Raw genomic sequence first — 20,434 nt, forward strand, 5'->3', positions numbered from 1 at the left:
TGACCCCTCCTTGGGTTTTGGAGGCAATATCACTACAAAAGTAGATTGCCCAACCTTCCTTCCGAGGAGTGGCTAGTGGGTTTGAACCGCCAGCCTTCTGGTCAGCAGTCAAGTGCCTTAGGCACCATGCTACCAGAGTTCCTCCTCTGTCCTATAGGGTTGCTATAAGTTGGAATCAAGTCAAAAGCAATGGTTTTGCTTTTGTTTTACAGGTGTTGGTGAAGCCGACTCTGTAAAATACAGTCAAAAGCTATATAAAATTTACATCAGGCCAAGCAAAATCTTTAACATAAATGTAATTAACTGAAGTTTTACTATGGTCTTCCAAAGGGCCAGTCAGCTTGCCCGTCCAAGGACATCTTGTGTTCACCAGCATGCACACAGCCATGGCAACTCATTATCTCTGTGTACAGAGCTGTCCTCTCTCTGCCCTCTAGCTGATAGCAGGTTTGAGAAGGCAAGCTTACACTGTTCTTCCTGTCAAGACTGACAAGGCAAAATTAAGTTACTTATGTTTATTGCTTCATGGTTTTGTTTTCTTTTTTCCCCCTTTAGAATAACTTTAAAAGGTAAGGAAGAATGAAACTATGTATCTAATAACTAGGTAGGGAGGGAGAGGCCCATTCAAGAAAGTTTAAGAATTTTTTAATTTTAAGGGCATGTGGTGTCAGTAACAGAGTTGAGTAGAGTGCAAGAGGTTTGGTTATAAGGAAAATGCTATTATTATTTTTGTTCAATTTGTGATTTGGGTGAAAGTTTACAGAGCAAATTCACATTTATTATTTTAAAGTATTATTACTTTTTTTCCATTCATTCCACAAATGTTTTTTTTGGCACCTATTATGTGGCAATCAACATGCTAGGTCAGTGGTTCTTAAACTGTTTGGCCCCGAGATCCATTTACACTCTTAAAAATTATTGAGGATCCCAAAGAACCTTTGTTTATGTGTGTTGTACCTATCGATATTTACTGTTTGCAAACTAAAAGTGGAAGAATTAAAAAAATATATTTATTTAAAAGTAATAAACCAATGTAATGCTTTTAGTGAAAATAACGTTTTTAGTGAAAAAGTATTTTTCATAACAAAAATAGTTTAGAGAGAAGAGTGACATTGTTTTACAGTTCTTTGCAAATCTTTCCTGGCTTTAGTAGAAAACAGCCGGCATCTCATCTGCTTTTGCATTCAGTCTGTTGTCACATTATGTATCCTCTAGAAGGCTCCACTGCACACTCATGAGACAATGAGAGTTTAAAAGGAAAATAATAGGTTGGTATTATCTTGAAAATATTTTTGACCTTGAGGACCCTGAAAATATGAGTTCCCCAGGGATGCCCTCACCACACAATGAGAACCACTGTGCTAGTGTTGGGATAAGGAGCTCTGGTAGCATAGTGCCTAAGGCACTTGACTGCTAACCAGAAGGCTGGCGGTTCAAACCCACCAGTCACTTGTCGGAGGGAAGGTTGGGCAATCTACTTCCTTGGTGATACTGCCTCGGAAACCTAAGGAGGGGTTGCTATGAGTTGGGTCCAACTCGATGGCAAATAACAAGAACAGTGTTGGGATACAGCCCTCAAAGGAGCTCAGAGACCAGCAGGAGAGGACATTTATAAGTATACATAGTGCAATGTGTTAACTACTCTTAACTGTATAATGATGTAAGTCGAATTGCAACTCATAGTGACCCCTTCCTTGGGTTTTCAAGGCAGTACTACTATGGAAGTAGATTCCTTCCAAGTGGCTGGTGGGTTTGAACTGCCAGCCTTCTGGTTAGCATTCAAATGCCTTAGATACTATGCCACCAGAGCTCCTGAGAGAACTGCTGGAAAGGATCAATTAATTTTGACTGGGAAGGTCAGCAAAGGATTCAAGGAGCAGTTGATATTTTAGTTGGACTTTAAAGCGTGACAGGTAAAGTGAGGGCTTTCTTGGTTGAGGAATAGTATGAGCAAAGGCATGAAACAAGGAACACTTAGTCCAATGTTTTGGGAGTTTAACATACACGAAAAGACGTGACTAAAGAGGCTGGAAAGTGGTGGGAGGACAGACTGTATATAGCCTTCATTCTGTAGGTAATGTGAAAAAACCGAAGGTTTTAATGTAGGAGAACAACATGAGAATGTTAGCTAATGTGACCGTTAACCAGAAGGCTGGTGGTTCAAACCCACCAGCCACTCCTCGGAAGGAAGGTTGGGCAATCTACTTCCGTAGTGATATCGCCTTCGAAACCCAAGGAGGGGTCGCTATGAGTTGGAATGGACTCAAGGGCAGTGAGTTTGTTTGTTTGTTTTATTAGCTAGGCTTGTTGTTGTTGTTGTTGTTATGTGTCGTGGAGTCGGACCCAACTCATAGCAACCCCTCCTTGGGTTTCCGAGGCAGTATCACTATGGAAGTAGATTGCCCCATCTTCCTTGCGAGGAGTGGCTGGTGGGTTTGAACCACCAGCCTTCTGGTTAGCAGTCAAGTGCCTTAGCCACTATGCTACCAGAGCTCCCATTATCTATTATATATATATATATATATTATCTAGGCTAGGCACTGTATTAGTAACTTAGTTCTCTTACCAACCCATTGAAAGAGGAATTATTAGCCTCGCTGTTCAAACACACCAGCTCCTCTGTGGAAGGAAGATGGGGCGATCTACTTTCGTAAAGATTTACAGCCTTAGAAACCCAATGGGGTCGCTATAGGTCAGAATCCACTGGATGGCAGTGAGTTTGGTTTTTGGTTTTACAGCTGAAGAAACTGAGACGTCCAGTAATTAATTTGCATACTTGAATCTCTTTTCTATCTTTTCTATTATTAAAATGAAATATTATTAAATACCAAACCAAAGAAACCAAACGTCACTGCTGTGGAGTTGGATCTGATTCATAGCGACCCCTCCTTGGGTTTCTGAGGCGGTATTACTTAGGAAGTAGATTGCCCTACCTTCCTTCTGAGGAGTGGCTGGTGGGTTTGAACCGCCAGCCTTCTGGTTAGCATTCAAATGCCTTAGGCACTATGCCACCAGATAAAAATAATAGTATTTCTATTATACTTTTTTCTGAAGTTCTTAAATTGAGAAGAATTTCCAGAGATATGTATCACAAGACAACAAAGGGTAAACAACAGAAATTGAGGACCTCTTAGTTTCCTAAAGGTTTGTGCTCAATTACTAACCTAAAGGTTGTTAGCCAAACCCACTCACAGTAGGACAAAGGGTGCTGGGGTGGAAGGCCTGGAGATCTGCTTTCATAAAGATTACAATCAAAAATACCCTATGGAGCAGTTCTACTCTGTAACACTGGGGTCACCATAAGTCAGAATCAACTCCACAGAAACGAGTTTGTAGTTTGTTTTTTAGCTTCCTAGAAAGAAGTTTCCTTGAACTTGCCTCATAAGCAGTAGTAGTAGCTTGCCTCTTCCAGCCTCCCAAGAGATTTTTCTGCAGTCCCTAATCCTCCTAACTGCTATTCTCCTTCTGTAATAGATACTTAACTTCAGGGGTATGGATTTAAAAATTTGAGGAGAAATAAGGAAATAAATTAAGACCAAACTCACAAGAGAGTATCAAATGCAGCAATTAAAATTATCAGGCAACATTTTTTCAAAATAGGTTGTATTTTCTTCTTTGGGTGTTATACTCTGCGGTTTGGGGAGCTCAAAACAAATCTGAAACGAAGGTATTGCCTGCTGGGAAGCAACAAAGAGTAAATGGTTCTGGGACTGTTTCTTCCCTCCTCTGTGACTTCAGCCGGCCCCACAGTGAAAGCGGATAGTGTAACAGGGAAGCAGCACCCAAGCAACGTATACCGAAGTACATGATCTTAAAGCTCGATTTCAAGCAATGCTGAGTTGTTTAGTAACCCTAATACCAAACCAAACTCACTGCCATTGACTGCCCAGTCTTCCTTTCACGGAATGGCTGGTGGGTTTGAACTGCAAACCTTCTGGTTAGTAATCAAACGCTTTAGGCACTATGCCACCAGAGCTCTTTCCCTAATATTAAGCCCCCCCCCCAAAAAAAAAAACAACCAAACTCACTGCCTTGGAGTCCGATCCGACTCATAGAGACCCCTCCTTGCGTTTCCGAGGGGGTATCACTATGCAAGTAGACCGCCCACTTTTCCTTCTGAGGAGTGGCTGGTGGGTTTGAACCGCCAGCCTTCTGGTTAGCAGTCAAATGCCTTAGGCACTAGGCTGCCAGAGCTCCTTCCCTAATACCAAGAGGGAAGGAATACCCAGAATGATCCATTTTCCACTTAAGATTTAAGTGTCTTAACTAACGCCAAGCGTGTATATCATATGCACAGCAGTGCCCAACTCTTAGTATATACTAAGATCTCAGATTGATGATATACCTGGCTCTCAAAAAATGCTGGAACGCCAATACATAAGATAGTACACACTTAGGTGTGTATTAGGGCTCAAAGGAATTCAAGGGTTATCCCGAAATACCTCCATAGCCCCAAGCCCTACTCTTTAGCCCAAAGGGCAGCCGGGCGATCTCCTAGGAGACCACTGGGAAACAACAGCGCACGCGCACAGCGATGGCTAGGCTGATGCAACCTCCCGCGTGCGACTGCGTCTACTGAGAGTAAGGAAACCGTCTGGGAAATGGGCGAGACCAATCAGAAGCCACACGGAAGTGTGCGGAAAGACCCGCCCCCCGCTCCTCCCGGTGCTCTGCGAGTGACGTTCAGCGGCGCCGCGCCGGCGGCGTAGACGCTGTCCTTCGTCCCATCCGGTTTCCTAGAGGTGTCCTGCTTCGGCCCTAGCCCTGCGGCCATTTTGGACTTTGCTTCCACCCGCAGTCGTCTGCCTTCCGGTGTCGGGCTGCTAAGGGGCTTTTTAACGGTCCCTCTCGTCTGTAAAGTCGCCGCCCTGAGAGGACTCCTATATATGGTGGTGAGGCCTCGACCAGACTAGAATACCTCCTTCCTCGCCAGGATGGATTTCGTCTCAGCTGCTGCGTCCTGCTCCTACCATTCCGGGCTGTGGTCTGCCGCCTGTTGCCGAATCCGCTTCCCTCTGTGGCTCCTCTGCTGGCCCAGGGATCAGCCTGGAGCACCGACTCCGCCGGTAGGCAAGACCAAGACTGTTTAGGCCTCCTCCTAATCTCGTACGATCTCCAGCCGATGAGCTCGGGATACCTGAGAGATTGCCAAGAAAAAGGAGATGGAGCCGGGAGCAGACGGATCGCGGAAACGGGCTGCTCCTCGGGCGGGCTCGGGGTTCCGGCTCCCCTTCCTCTTCTTTTGGAAATTACGGCCAGGCTCTTCCAAATACCCGACACCTTCCGCCAGGGAAAACCCCGAGGACCCCAAACTGGCTTCGTCTCCCCAGCCCGAGGTTCGGACCAGCTACTGGATGAAGCTGCTTTCCCAACTTTTTGCGCCGCTCCCTAGCTTGTTGCAGAAGCTGCTGATTTGGAGCCAGCTTTTCGGTGGGATGATTCCTACCAGATGGCTGGAGTTTGTTGGAGGTTACAGCGTCCTGAGAGCTCTGAGGGGGCGGGAGGAACCTGCCATCCCCACCGCCCAGAAATCTGTGAGTTCGTTGCGGCTCGGCCCCTTGGACGACTCGGCTGCCAGCCCCCTTGATTGGTTAGAGGAGGGGATCCATTGGCAATGCTCACCCTCAGATCTGGACTTGGCACATGAAGCCAAGAAAAATGCTTTGGACCCTGCCCCACACGCTCTCTTGTTAGAACAGCAGCTGTGGAGAGTGGAGCTGTTGCCTAGTAGCTTTGGAGCCCGGCTTTTCTCTGACCAGGAACTTGGCTCTTCGCCCTCAGAGGCTTTCAACATTCAGCAGTTAAGCAACTTCGACGTAGTTTCTTACTTGCTGAACCCCTCCTACTTGGACTGCCTTCCTGGAATAGAGCTCAGTTATCAGAACAGGGTGGCAAGTGGCCAGCTCGTTGATTACCAGACACTGACTCCAGAGAGCTGCCTGACTGATGACCATTGTTACCCCCAGCCGCTTAATGCAGAGGTCACTGAAGCCTCGTGGCAGGGATGTCCACCTTCTTCTAGAGAAGGCCTGCCCGAAGTCCACCATCTTCGCATGAAACGACTGGAATTCTTGCAGCAGGCTAGCAAAGGGCAAGCATTACCCACCCCTGACCAAGATCATGGCTACCACAGCCTGGAGGAGGAGCACAACCTTCTTCGGATTGATCTGAAACACTGCGGAGAGAGTCCACCACAGTTGGTTTCCCCTGTGGAGGCTATTCCTGGCACCTCCCAGGAAGTCACCAAGGAAAACATAGAATTGTTGACTAAAGAGGTCCCACTTGCTCTAGAAAAGCAGGACCCTTTTGAAAGCTGTCCGTCTTGGGAAGTGTCTGTAGATAAAGAATCTGAAGAGGACCAAGTTAGTGAGGTTGACTACTCAGACATAGAAGATGACCTTCCCATGTCTACCAGACCAGCTTGTAGTAACAAAGTGATCGATTACATTTTGGGAGGTGTGTCCAGTGACCTAGAGTCAAGTTCTGATTCCCAAGGTGAGGATTGGGATGAGGAAGCGGAGGATGATGGTTTTGACAGTGATAACTCACTTTTGGAGTCAGATCTTGACCAAGATGCTGAAGGACTTCATCTTTGGAACTCTTTCTACAGTGTAGATCCTTATAATCTCCAGAACTTTACAGCAACAATTCAGACTGCAGCCAGAATTGGTCCTGGAGACCCTTCTGATTCAGAGAAGGATCTTTCTGACAAATCTGATCTAGAGAATTTTCCCCAGACTGAAAGAAGCATTCCTGAGTCTCTTGACCAGAGTTCTGGAGAGGAAGATGACTGGGAATCTAGTGCAGATGAGGCTGAGAATCTCAGACTATGGAACTCTTTCTGTAACTCTGATGACCCCTATAACCCTTTGAACTTTAAGGCTCCCTTTCAAACATCAGGGAAAAATTGGAAAGGCCACCATGACTCAGAGAGACCATCTGAGTCCCTTGTGGCTATTTCTGAGTGTCACACCTTATTTTCTTGTAAGGTGCAGCATTTAGAGAGTCAAGGAAATGATTGTCCAGAGTTGGTACACTGCCAGCTTCTTTATGGGGAAAGACACAGGCATATCAAAAGAAAAAAGGTTTGTTTATACTTTCTGTCTCTTAACATGCCTGGTAATTTGATTTGACTGTTTTGATGTGGTTAAATGTAGAGCATGACTTTTTTGGAGGACTAGTAGTGCGTATTTTTGAGGAAGACCTCTACGTGGATTAGCAGTTTCCCTATAGGCTTCAGCTTCTCAGAACAGACATACACACAATTTAATTATGCTAGAGATTGAGACAGTACTATTATAGTTTTAAAATGGTTTTTATGTGGTATACCATTGGCCAACACTTAATATTTTACATACATGATAACTGTCCTCATTCTTGTTCATTGGAACCCAAAGGGATGATGGCACCAGGTCAAATTTACCTGGTTGTTTGCCAGGAAAGAAAATACTAGTTTCAGTATAAAAACTTTTTTGACATGTATGTGGTTTTGATTGACAATCAGAAGCAATATAGGGAATGATATTCCCTTAAGAACACAATACTAGTTACCTTTAACAACTGCAAGTTGAAAATCATATATAAACAGTAAACCAAGAAATAAAACCCATTGCCATTGAGTCGATTCCAGCTTAGCAACCCTGTACAGAACAATTGCCCCGTGGAGTTTCCAAGGGTGTCAGTCTTTTTTTTTTTTTTTTTTTTAGGATTTGGGTGAAGATTTACAGAGTAAATTCACTTTTCATACAGCAGTTCACATATACTTTGTCTCATGTCATTGACCAAAAATTACAATGCAGCAGCTCCCCTCCCACTTCCTCCCCATAGTTACCTCCTCCCAGTGTCCATCCCTTCATACTCTTCTGCACCCTGAGCTATCTCCCTGTGCATAAGCAGCCCTTCCTTCTCCCATGATTGTTCTCTCCAGGGCATGTGTCTACTTGAGGTAAATGTTTAACTCACATGCCAGGGTGTCAGTCTTTATAGGAGCAGATTGCCCCATCTTTTCCCCATGACGTGACTGGTGGGTTTGAACCACTGACCTTTTGGTTAGTAGCTAAGTGCTTTAACCATTGCGCCGTCAGAGCTCCTTAGGTAAATATTGGTCAGTTATTTGGTGTATGTTGCTTCCTGTTCCCAGGCTTGTCTTAAAACTTCATGGAGCATTTTACTCTTTCAGCATATTGTCAAATTAACCTTATTTTGGGAGTCTTTTGAATTGCCTTTTTTTTTACCCCCTTATGTTTAATTCAGCTGAAGTTATTAATTGGAAAAAAAAATTCCTCACCACACACAAAGCTTTTTGTTGTAGAGGAAACTTTACCTAAACCTTTATTTGAAAGAAGAAAGGAGTGGGTGAAATGTTAACCTCAGATTCAGCAGCCTGAGGGACTCTGAAGTATACTGTACAGTACCATGATCTCTTGGTTCCAAATGGCCAGCTTAATTCTTTGAAATTATTCCAAGAGTATAAAATGTTTCTAAATGGTGGTAATCTTATATCTTACTGTAGAAGGAGAACAAGTTATATTAAAAATTAAATTTTAGTGCACACTTAAGTAAAAGCAATGATGAAAGAGCTTTTCTTTATCCTGTTAGGGAGCCCCTGACAAAACCTATTTAAAATAGAAAGGTAAGAACCTGTGGGGCAATGAAATGAGCACTTGGCATCTGGAACCTTGTATTCTGAGTGGTTGAGGCAAGAGATAGAGAGAAAGCCAGACCTGGGAAGTACATGACTTCTCATGGCTGTGAATTACTCATTTATCTGATGGAAATAGTATCTACTGTATGAGTTATTGCAAGACTTAGATGAGTGAGTACAACTCACTCAGTTCTTTGCCTTTATATGGTAGCTCTTACTGTTTAAGGACCTCAGGACAGTCTCATGTCTCTTTAGCTTGCTCATTGAGTGCAATGAGATGAGTTAGTAGGAGACACTGAACTTGAAACAAAACTTGGAAAAACATATGTTTCAAATATGGTGAAATTATGTGACAGCCTTTGACTACTTGCCATTCTCTAGGTATAGGAGAAAAATGGGTAGTGTCTAGTTCTTGGAAAGAAGCTTTCAGATCTAGTGGAAAACACTTTGTGTGATGGCATAACAGTGCACATTATGGAACTAGAGTCTGTTTGAATCCTTATTACACCACTTAGAAGCTGTGTGACCTGGACAAGTCGGTTAGCCTCTCTGTGCCTCTTTTTCCTTTACTGTGGGGATGATAATACTACATACCTCAGGGTTGATGTGTGAGAAAAACTGTAAAGTGCTTTGGCATATGGTAAACACTATATAAGTTTGTTATTAGTATTATTATTTATCTTGGTGACAGTGAATGAGTAATGACTAGAATGCAATATTTAGTAAGGTGTTACATACCTACTAATTGTCCTCGGGGGCATTTCTAGGCCTGATGTAAAGGGAATGAAAGTAGTAGGCCACAGTGGAATTAGCTGATGTAACTATTGAACATACTTTAAAGCAAGTATTTACTTCTGTAGTTTGATATCTTAGAAACTTCTGTATTAGAAATTAAACGGGTTGAAAAGGATTATCAACTCATTACATGTCATCCTGCATATTAAAATATTCACAATTTTATGTATCTATAGTGATGGCATATTGAATGGAAATACAAATAGAGTTTTTATCTTAACTCCAAAGTCTCTTAGTAGCACAGCCTTTAAGATAATAAATTTTGCTGCACTTTACCAATTAGCTTTCTCTTCTATATTCTGATTACAAGATTAATAATACAAAAATAGAAATAATGTGTTCATGATTCAAAAATTGGAAAGCACGAAAGAATGAATTTTTTAAAAAAGGAAGAATAGAACTAATTAAAAATATTGTTAAGGCCTTAATTTCCAAGTAATACAGTGGTGATTTTCTGAAATACTTTCTTTGAAAACTTTGGTCATTTTTGAGGTAAGAGTATTATAACTATATTTCCTTAAAGATTAAAAAAGCAGGAATCAATAACAGGAAAATTTCATTTCTCTATCTGGATTCATTTTATTACATCAAAAATCAAGGGTAGAGAATATGTGTGTATATATACACAGCATGCACATACATAAATCCGTATGTATGTATAAATGGAAGAAATGCATCTGCCCATCCAGTCAGAATGTTGAGACCAAGTATCCTATAAAATATATGATATTTTTAAAGAACTAGTAGTATAAAGGGTTATTGACCTCAATGCTAACTGTAAGATCCTAGAGTTATTAGTCTTTGTCTTTATAGGTAACCTTTCTTGAAGAAGTTACTGAGTATTATATAAGTGGTGATGAAGATCGCAAAGGACCCTGGGAGGAATTTGCACGGGATGGATGCAGGTTCCAGAAACGAATTCAAGAGACTGAAGATGCTATTGGATATTGCTTGACATTTGAGCACAGAGAAAGGATGTTTAATAGACTCCAAGAAACATACTTCAAAGAACTTAATGTTTCCAAGTAATGTTAAGGTGGTTTATCAACCTCTAGCCCTAGCATACACTACCTCTTAGTTGAGAGGTTTCTTTTAAAAACAAAAATTGGCAGCTGTCCTTTGACATTCTTTTTAAAAGAAATGCACCGTGGATCCAGTGACCCAGTTTAATATTCTTTTGCAACATAGCCCACTCAGAAATGTCCAGGATTGAAAGATGACGTTGTGTGATTATTTCTAATCCTTCCCTTTCTGAAGACATTTCTTTTATGATTTAATTGGATGTGTTTTTGAATGCAGTTTGCTTGTTGAGCTGAGAAGGGGACCTTTTATGTTGTAATTTTGCACTTTGAAAACTTGATTTCTTGGAAGACAATATTTATAGGGTTCAAAGCCAATTCTAATTTAAATTACATATATTTGTCTAAAAGCTTTGGGCTCTTTCTTTTTCTTCCTGGCATTCTAAATTTAATAGACGTGTTTTCTCTATTTTTTAATTCAGTGATTTGGCCCTTCTGCCTTAAGGTTAAGAAAATAATTTTGTGTATGCTACCACTTAAAGTATATTTTGCCTTATGTCATGTTTTATATATATGTATATGTATATACACACACACACATATATAAGTACATACATATATGTGTGTGTATATACATGTATATATATATACATATTATTATTATTTTTTTTTAATGACTGGTTGAAAATATGTGGTGGATTTTTATTTTCTTTTCTGCCTAAGTTATTTCCAAGGACTGTCACAAAACCTTCATGTGCAGTACTTTCTACTACTTTGGGAAAGCTGCATTTTCTGCCAAATTTTAACATCTAATATATTTAATTTCTGTGCAAACTGCTTTATGGAGGGATTCCTGTATATGTTACTATAGTTCCCAGTTGAATGTGGTTATTTGTATCTTTCAATAGATAGAAATTGTTGTAAAAGACACCAGAAAGTAATACTTGCATCATAGGCATTTATTTTTTTAAATTCAAAAGCCTAGAGTTTCCTAGGAAGAAGATGGGAGACATCTTAGAGCGATTTGGTTTTGTTGTATATCCTCCTCTTAACAAAAACCAGTGTTATTTAACTCAAGCCTCAGCACTGTCACTTTTAAAACCTGTCAGGGTGACACTATAAACTTGGAAATGGGCAGTTCTGAATTTTCCAGTTTAAAATGTAAAATACAGGTGTAGTCCTTGTCCAAGTTTATTGTGTTCCACTGTTTTAAAGAGAGGAGTAATAGTAAGGCCTGACTTCTCTCAGGAAAGGGTAGAACTATAGATTTAACAACTAGAAAATCTCAATATCGTTAGCCCAAAGTTTACTTTTGAATCAAAGTCTTTGTAGTTACTGGTTGTGCTTGGTTTACTCAGTGAACTCTACATGGTATCAATCTGTTAGGGTGAGGGACTGTTAACAGACTCATTATTCTATTTTTACTGCATGTACTTTCTGTCACAGATAAGGGAAGGCATGAGTAGAGTAGATATTCTCTTAATTTTGAACTTGTTTCAGTATGGGAATGAATTTTTCATCAGAAGCGCTTCAAGGTTACTACCTCAGTGTATAATCTACCAGGTCATTACTTTATTTCTATCTGGTTTGCTCTAAGAACTGCCTCCAGTGTTAACACTTACATTCAGACATACACACACTGAGAGTGCAACACCACAAAAATTGGTCAAAATTTTTGTAGAGCCTCTGTTCTCCTTTGGTGCCCCTCTACTTCAGGTAGGGATAGGGAATACATTCACAGAGTCTGGTGTAGTAACCATGAAAACAGGCTAGGTTCAAGCACCAGCTGTGTTGATTGCAAAGCAGATATAATTTATCATGAAAAAAGCTTTTTTTAAAATGTAAGGGCACAGGAAAAAAAAAAAGTAAGGGTATGTTTTCTAAAACTAGGCTGAAGCATACTATTTTATTTCAAAGACTTAGGTTGTGTTTTGTGTTTCTGAAATCTAACATCTCTGCATATTTGAAAATAACAGGGTATCTTTACAGTTATTGGATTTTGGAAAATTGTTCCCTTGGCATACCAACCTCACTACCAAATGAGTACCATAAAAGCTTGACTAAGAATTCTCCCATATACTCCCTTCTTCTAAAAGAAGTGGACAGTGATGAGAAGGGCAGAAGGGACCATTTTTAAGTTGGATTGAAAGAAAAAACAACCCAAGAATAATTTCAGTACCACTCCTAGTTAGAACAGTTCAACCCCCACAATCTTAGAAATAAAATCCTTGGAGGTTTTAATTGAATATTTTACACATTAAAAGTCTTGTACTGGTGCTTTAAGTGTCAATGTAGCATGTGAAAGACTGTGCAGTTAAAATTTCTATTTCTGAGTGTTGAAATGTGATAACAGCACCTCTTTAACTTGAATCAAAACTATCAGATTTTATTTTTTTATAATTTAAGGAAGGTGAAATTAGGGGACTAGAAGACTTCTAAATTGGCTTCTACATAACTAATGATTAAATGTAACCAGTTTGTTGGATTTTATAGCTAAACTTATATTTGTGTATGAAATTTAACTAATCTGTACATTGTAATAAATATATTTGCAATTATTAAATGTTACCTGATATTTTGGTTCAATATCATATTGCATGTTTCATAGTATGTTACATTGGTTTTGGAAATAGCAGGATTTTCAGGATTAAATCAGGTATATTGGTAGATGTACTGTAAGCTTGAGAGGTGCTAGACAAATGTCTGTGGTTTAAAAATGTTATATGACATGGAAATTGCACTTAATCTAATGAAGGGGAGAGATAGTAAGGATAAATATGGTTGCAAACAGTTTAGTAATAGAATTTGGTTCTTAGAATATGAAAGACCTGTTGTATTTAAGGTGAATGTTTACACAGCAAATTAGGTTCCCATTTTAACAATTTCTCCACAAATTATTCTTTGGTACTAGGTACATAATGTGTCATCCTTCTCATTTCTTCCGTTCTAGTTGTACCATTTCCAGTGCTGTCATTTTCCTGCACCCTTACCTTCTCATCTTTGCTTTAGACTAATTTTTGACCATTTGGCCTCATAGCTGATTTTTTGAAGGAGCTCATTCATTGCTCGTGGGTGATACTCTTTATTTTATGAGCCAATCTGTTATTGCGCTAAAAGGTGACCTCAAGGGATAATTTCAGTTTAAGGTTTAAAGAATGCCTTGGGGTAATAGTCTCAGGGAGTCCTCCAGTCTCAGTCCAATAAGTCTGGACTTTTTAAGAATTTGATATCTGTTCCACATTTTCCTTCCATTGCATTAGGATCCATCTGAGTGGCTCTGATCAGAATAGTTGGAAGTGGTAGTTGGGCATCATCTAGTTCTGGTCTTAGGGTAGATAAGGCCACAATTTGTGTATGCTGTTAGTCCAAAGACTACTCTGAGTCAGGTTGTCTTGTTTTTCTTTTGTTCTAGATGCATAGAGAACAATAGTTGTATCTTAAAGATTGGTACTCACAAGTTTTAAGTCCCAGACACTACTCACCACATTGGGATGTAGAACATACATTTTATAAACTATATTATGCCAAGTAACTGAGTTGCTCCACAAATCTATGGTCCTAAAACTTCAAACCCAGAAAACCACTCTCATAAGGTATTTGATTATGTCTAAGAAGTAACCATACTATGTCTGTCTCCTATGTGGTTTATTTTATATATGTGGATGTACATGTTCATACACACATATTTGTATATACATATGCCTATGAATACATCTGTCTGTGCACATGTGTACCCACATTCATATCACTATACATATGTATCTATATACATATTTGTGTAACCATGCATGTTTTTTGGTTCTTGGTATTGCTGCATATATTTATCAGAAACATCCATTTCTCTTGTGTCCTTTTTAGTGATATCATTTACCTGGTCAGGCTGTGTACACTTCACCCATATTTGATACTACTTTCCCCATCATCAAAAGTAACCAATGTCCAGTCTCAAGAGTGCTTCCCTCTCTCCCCATTCCTGGTAACCACCAATGAGCATTGATTTCTGTATGTTTATCTATTACTAGTGATTTGATTCTAAAATTGACCTCAGTGGGCTACTGCTGTGAAGAAAACAAGTAATATTCACAGGAGCAGTAAAATTTATATGCTGGTTTAGCATAGTGTTTCTCCTAAATTGCAGGGATGTCTACATCTCTTTTATGCTTATCCACAATAACCATGTAATATGAATTGTGATGTTCTCCCATTATAATGCTGAATAAATGTGGTGGTATAATCAGAAAAAAACAAACTTGCCCTAAAAAGATGAACATTTGGGTTATGGCAAGTCTGTTAATGGACTAAGCAAAAACAGCTTTCTTAATTCAATTCAAGCATTTGGATCCTCCCAGGTAATTAAGAAAAATTATTAAAAGTGTATCTATACTAGAAGGAAGGAAAGAAAAATACATATATTACTGTTTCAGGATTAAAAAAGCTGGCTCTCCCTAGGAAGGTATATGGAAATAAACATCTTCACATCAAGCCAGATTTATTGCTAAGCCTACCCTGATACAGAAAGTATGCTGTTTTTCTTTTCTACTTCAATTGTCAGTAGGTGCCAACAAGTCAGTTCTGACTTATTGTGATCCTCTGTACGACAGAATGAAAACAACCCTGCCTTGCGCCATCTTCACAATTGTTGCTGTGCTTGAGCCTTTGTTGCACCTACTGTGTCCATCAATCTTGTTGAAGGTCTTCATCTTTTTCACTGACCCTCTCTCTACCAAGCGTGATATCCTTCTTCAGGGACTGGTCCCTTCTGATTACGTGACCAAAGTAGGAAAAGAAATCGTGCCATCTTCGCTTTTAAGGAGCATTCTGGCTGTACTTCTTCCAGGAGAGATTTGTTTATTCTTCTGGCAGGCCATGGTATATTCACTGTTCTTTGCCAACACCATAATTCAAATGCATCAACTCTTGTTCTGTTTTCCTTACTCATTGTCCAGCTTTCATATGTATATGAGGCAATTGAAAATACTATGGCATGGGTCAGCCGCACTTGAGTCTTTGAAGTGTTATCTTTGTTCTGTAACACTTTAAAGAGGTCTTTTTTTTTTTTTTTCAAACTGTGATTTGGGTGAAAATTTACAGAGCAAATTTACTTTCCATACAGCAGTTCATATACACTTTGTCTCATGACATTGACCACAATTTAACACAATGCAACAGTTCCCCTCCCACTTCCTCAGGACAGTCACCTCTTCCCTGTGTCCATCCCTCCATGCACTCCTGACCCCTGAGCTGTCTCCCTGTGCATAAACAGCCCTTCTTTCTCCCATGATTGTTAAAGAGGTCTTTTGCAGTATATTTGCCCACTGCAATATGCCATTGTTTGATTTCTTGACTGCTTGGAGGAAGACTCATTAGCAACCTCCTATATGCAAATGACACAACCTTGCATACTGAAAGCAAAGAGGACTTGATGCACTTACTGATGAAGATCAAAGCCTACAGCCTTCAGTATGTATTACATCTCAACATAAAGCAAAAATCCTAACAACTGGACCAGTAAGCAATATCGTGATAAATGGAGAAAAGATTGATAATGTTAAAATTTTCATTTTACTTGGATCCATAATCATTGCCCACGGAAACATCAGTCAAGAAATCTTTTTCAATAGAAAGTTTAAAACAAATATTTAGTTGCTGACCTCAGAAAAGTTGACATATATATAGTATTGGTACAACAACAGACACAAAGACCAGTGGAACAGAATTGAGAACCCAAAAACAGATCCATCCACCAATGGACAGCTGATCTTTGACAAAGGGCTGAAACCCACTAAGTGAGAAAGAGATAGTCTCTTTAACAAATGATGCTGGTAAAACTGAATATCCATTTGCAGAAAAATAAAACAAGATCTATACTTCACACCATACACAAAAACTGACTCGATAGATCCAAGTCCTAAATGTAAAACCTAAAACTATAAAGTTCATCAAAGAAAAAAGGGGCACATATAGGGGCCCTAATTTCATGGCATAAATAGACTATCAAACGCAACCAGAAGTGCACAAACAGCAGAAAATAAACTAGATGACTAGGACCTTCTAAAAATTCTTATGTGCATCAAAATAGTTCTCTAAGACAGTAAAAAAGAGAACCTACAGATTGGGAAAATATATTTGGCAATGACATATTTCACCAAAGGTGAAAAAACCAAACTCACTGCTTTCGAGTTGGATCCGACTCATAGTGACCCCTCTTTGGGTTTCTGAGACTATTCACTACAGAAGTAGATTGCCCAACCTTCCCAGGAGTGGCTGGAGAGTTTGAATCACTAGCCTTCTGTTTAGCAGTCAAATGCCTTAGGCACTACACCACCAGAGCTTCCATCCACCAAAGGTTATCTCTAAAATTTATAGAAAACTTCAACAGTTCAACATCAAAAAGAAACAATCCAATGAAATAATGGGCAGAGGACACGAACAGACACTACACCAAAGAAGATATTCAGATGATCAATAAACACATGAAGAAATGCTCATGATCATTAGCCATTAGAGCAATGCATATCAAAACAATAATGCTACATCATTTTAACCCAGCAATAATAGCAAAATTCAACAAGACAGGAAATAACAAATGCTGGTGACGGTGTGGAGATAATAGACCCTTCATACACTGCTTGTGGGACTATAAAATGGTACAACCACTGTGTAAAACATTATGGCACCTTCTTTAAAAGTTGAAAATAGAAATACCATTTGATCCAGGAATTCCATTGCTATGAGAGCCAGGATACAGATATATGCACACCCATGTTCATTGCAGCACTATTCACAGTAGCAAAGAGTAGAAACAACCTAAATGGCTATCAAGGGATGCATGGATAAGCAAACTATGGTACACACACACAATGGCATACTATGCAACACTGATGAATAATGAAGAATGGAAAGTGAATTTGCTCTATAAACTTCCACCCAAATTACAATAAAAAGTTAACAAAATGTTGACACACAGATTTAGGAATTTGGTGGTCTCGGGTATTCTCATTTGCAGTCTTTCTTTGGACTCTCCTCTATGTACCTTTTTTAAATCTAAATGGAAATATCTTAATTTTTTCTCAAATACATTTTATTTATAAAAATATCTAATGTAGAGGTGGACAAAGGCATTTTTAATACATTGTAAAGAACAAAACATGCTGCCAAAGGTACCTTTGTGAGCTGAGAGAATTTCCTTAGATGTGTCAAAAAAGGTTTTGGTATTTCCTCACTTAATTGATAATGCCACGAATGTTAGCTATTTGGAATCTCCCTACATCTGTAATTAGGATTTCTTTCTCTATGGATTTAGTTGAGTGCTTTGTGGTCAATAGAAACAGACCAGTCTTTTCCTCCCTGGATTTGCTCCAGTGAAACGTAAGTTTGTGTTGGCCATTTATGACCGTAAAATACAAAGGCAGCATACAAATCCAGAGATTCAGGTATAGGGGGCAAATTACCCAATAAGCAAAGTAAGCGTGGGCTTACTTACTAATCTGTGTGAACAACTTCACATGGGAAAGGAAGTAAGCACAAGTAAGTCCATGCTTACCTTGCTTGCTGGGTACTCCACACCTCAAACCCAAACCAAACACACTGTCAAGTCGATTCCAACTCAGTGGCATTATAGGACATAGTAGAACTACCCCATAGGGTTTCCAACACTATAAATATTTATAGAAACAGACTGCCTCATCTTTGTCCTGAGGAGTGGTTGGTGGGTTCCAACTGCCAACCTTTTGGTTAGCAGCTGCATGCTTTAACCATTGCACCACCAGAGCTCCTCACTCCACCCCTCAGGGATTGTAAATATGAAAAGAGGCTTTGATTCTGTAGGAAGGTGCTGTGGGTTGGGAGAGACAGATGCCAGCTATACCTAAAGGCAGAATCTTTGATGTAGTGAAAAAATGTGGAGTTGTTCACTACAGATTAGTAAGTAAGCACACATAAGCCCATGCTTATTTTGTTTATCGGGTGATGCAATACTGGGCATAATAAGAAAAATAGATTTCTTTTACTTCTGTAGAAGGTAGAAAATTTATCAAGGATTATCAAGCAAGGATTTATTGAGGATTTATCAAGCAAGACCTACAGTGTTTTACCTAATAAATTCAGTAGCAGGTTTGACATCAGAGAATCATTCTACACATGGAATGGACACCAGTTTGGGGTGGGTGAGGAGGTATGTATCAATGTAAGCAATTGATCAGAAACAAACATGGCACTGGCCGATTCCTTTATGTTACCAGTGAAAGATGGAGGAAGCTAGATTTGAGAAGCTTGATACGTGGGAAGGATACCCTAGAGGTCTAATGAGATTGAGGGTGTAGGAAGCTGAAATATAATTTAAGGACATTTGGAACAATTTTTCAGATTTTATTCATTTTACTCTCTTATCCTTGCCTTCATCTCAATATGATCCTTCTCTTCAAGTTTCCTCCTTTCTTTTTTGCTGAATGTTTTATTTTTACCATTGTTTTATAGATCCTTACCTAGAAGAAAGATGAAGAAATTCATAACAAAAGAACAGCACAATTGCCAGAGATGTGTGTCATTAGAGACAGTATCCATAAGGAAAATGGAAGGACCTCACAAAATTCTTAATATTCTTCATAGCTTATTGCACATTTTCCCACCAAAGTCTAGGATAAATATTTATACTCTGAGATGGAATTGATTTTCAGAAATATCTCAAAGATGTTCACTGTCAAAGAAAGAAGTGATCAAGCTGCTTTGAGTTAAGCCTGCTTTTTCTTCATTGAGTTCATACATTAGCTCTGATGTCAACCAAAGAGGAATCCCAGTAGAGTTTCAAAAGAGACTTATCTGGATCACCAAACCAAACCCACTGCCTTTGAGTCGATTCCGACTTGTAATAACCCTTTAGGACAGAGTAGAACTGCCCCATAGGGTTTCCGAGATTGTCGAAGCAGACTGCCTCCTCTTTCTTCCACAGAGCAAGCAGCTGGTGGGTTTGAACTGCTGACCTTTTGGTTAGCAGTCAAACACCTTAAGCTGCACCATCTGGATATATGTCCTGAAATAGTTCTTTTTTTTTTTCTTTCTTCTTTTTTCTATTGTAATTTGGGTGAAAATTTACAGAGCAAATTCACTTTCCATACAGCAGTTCACATACATTTTGTCTCATGACGTTGACCACAATTTCCCACAATGCAACATCTCCCCATAGTTTACCTCTTCCCTGTGTCCATCCCTCCATGCACTCCTGCTCCCTGAGCTGTCTTCCTGTGCATAAGCAGATCTTCTTTCTCCCATGATTGTTCTCTCCAAGGAGTGTATCTACCTGAGGTAAATGTTCAACTCATATGCCTGTCTTTTGTTTGGCTGGAAACCACAGGTGTGGGTTCAATTCCAGACCTGAAGGGCAACTAGGGGCCATAGTCTCAGTGGTTCCACCAAGGTCTATCGGACGAGCAAACCTGGTCCCCCTCCCTTTTTCCTCCAAATGATTTTGAGTTTTGTTCCACATTGTTCTCCCTCTCTATCAAGGATCTTCTACATAGATCTCCTTCCAAGTGGATGACAGTGGTAGCCGGGCACCATCTAGTTCTTCCTGTCTCATAGTCATATAGGCTGCAGATTGGATGGTGTACCCATCACTAGGACTAATTGTTTCCATGAATTTTTGGTTTTCTTCATTCTTATTTGCTCTGGACAAAGAGAGACCCATCATTATATCTGGATGGCTGCTTGCAAGCTTTTAAGATCCCAGTCACTACTCGCCAAAGTAGGAGGTGGAATAATGTTTTGTGTAGTATGATATGCCAATTGAGCTTGATGTCCCCTGCAACTATGGTCCCAAGCCCAAAGGTTCAACTACTCAGTCCCTCTGGGTAGCTGGCTATGACCAAGAAGTGACTACAACCTTTCCCCTTGTCAGCTCTACTATACACCTGGGAATTCAGATCATACAAATAAACTTATAGGACCACTGTCTGCCAACCCTATACATGGTCTTGGGTAC

General features: G+C 39.8%; 1 protein-coding gene across 1 annotated transcript; it reads left to right on the forward strand.

The window, feature by feature from the left end:
* The first annotated feature begins 5,162 nt into the window (after positions 1–5,162).
* On the forward strand, positions 5,163–10,468 carry PPP1R15B (protein phosphatase 1 regulatory subunit 15B). Its single transcript, XM_007956031.1, has 2 exons — positions 5,163–7,085; positions 10,253–10,468. Exons 1-2 carry the CDS (start codon positions 5,163–5,165, stop codon positions 10,466–10,468), a joined length of 2,139 nt encoding a protein of 712 aa, XP_007954222.1.
* The last annotated feature ends 9,966 nt before the right edge of the window (positions 10,469–20,434 follow it).

The sequence above is a fragment of the Orycteropus afer genome, unplaced genomic scaffold, assembly GCF_000298275.1.
Source record: "Orycteropus afer afer isolate SDZICR_OR568_19922 unplaced genomic scaffold, OryAfe1.0 scaffold00572, whole genome shotgun sequence".
NCBI classification, from domain to species: domain Eukaryota; kingdom Metazoa; phylum Chordata; class Mammalia; order Tubulidentata; family Orycteropodidae; genus Orycteropus; species Orycteropus afer.

Excerpts from the sequence above, each read along its gene's own strand:
- PPP1R15B (XM_007956031.1), top strand. The coding sequence starts at position 5,163 with ATGGAGCCGGGAGCAGACGGATCGCGGAAACGGGCTGCTCCTCGGGCG. Across the intron at positions 7,086-10,252 it reads GGCATATCAAAAGAAAAAAG|GTAACCTTTCTTGAAGAAGT; the intron begins GTTTGTTTATAC and ends TTGTCTTTATAG.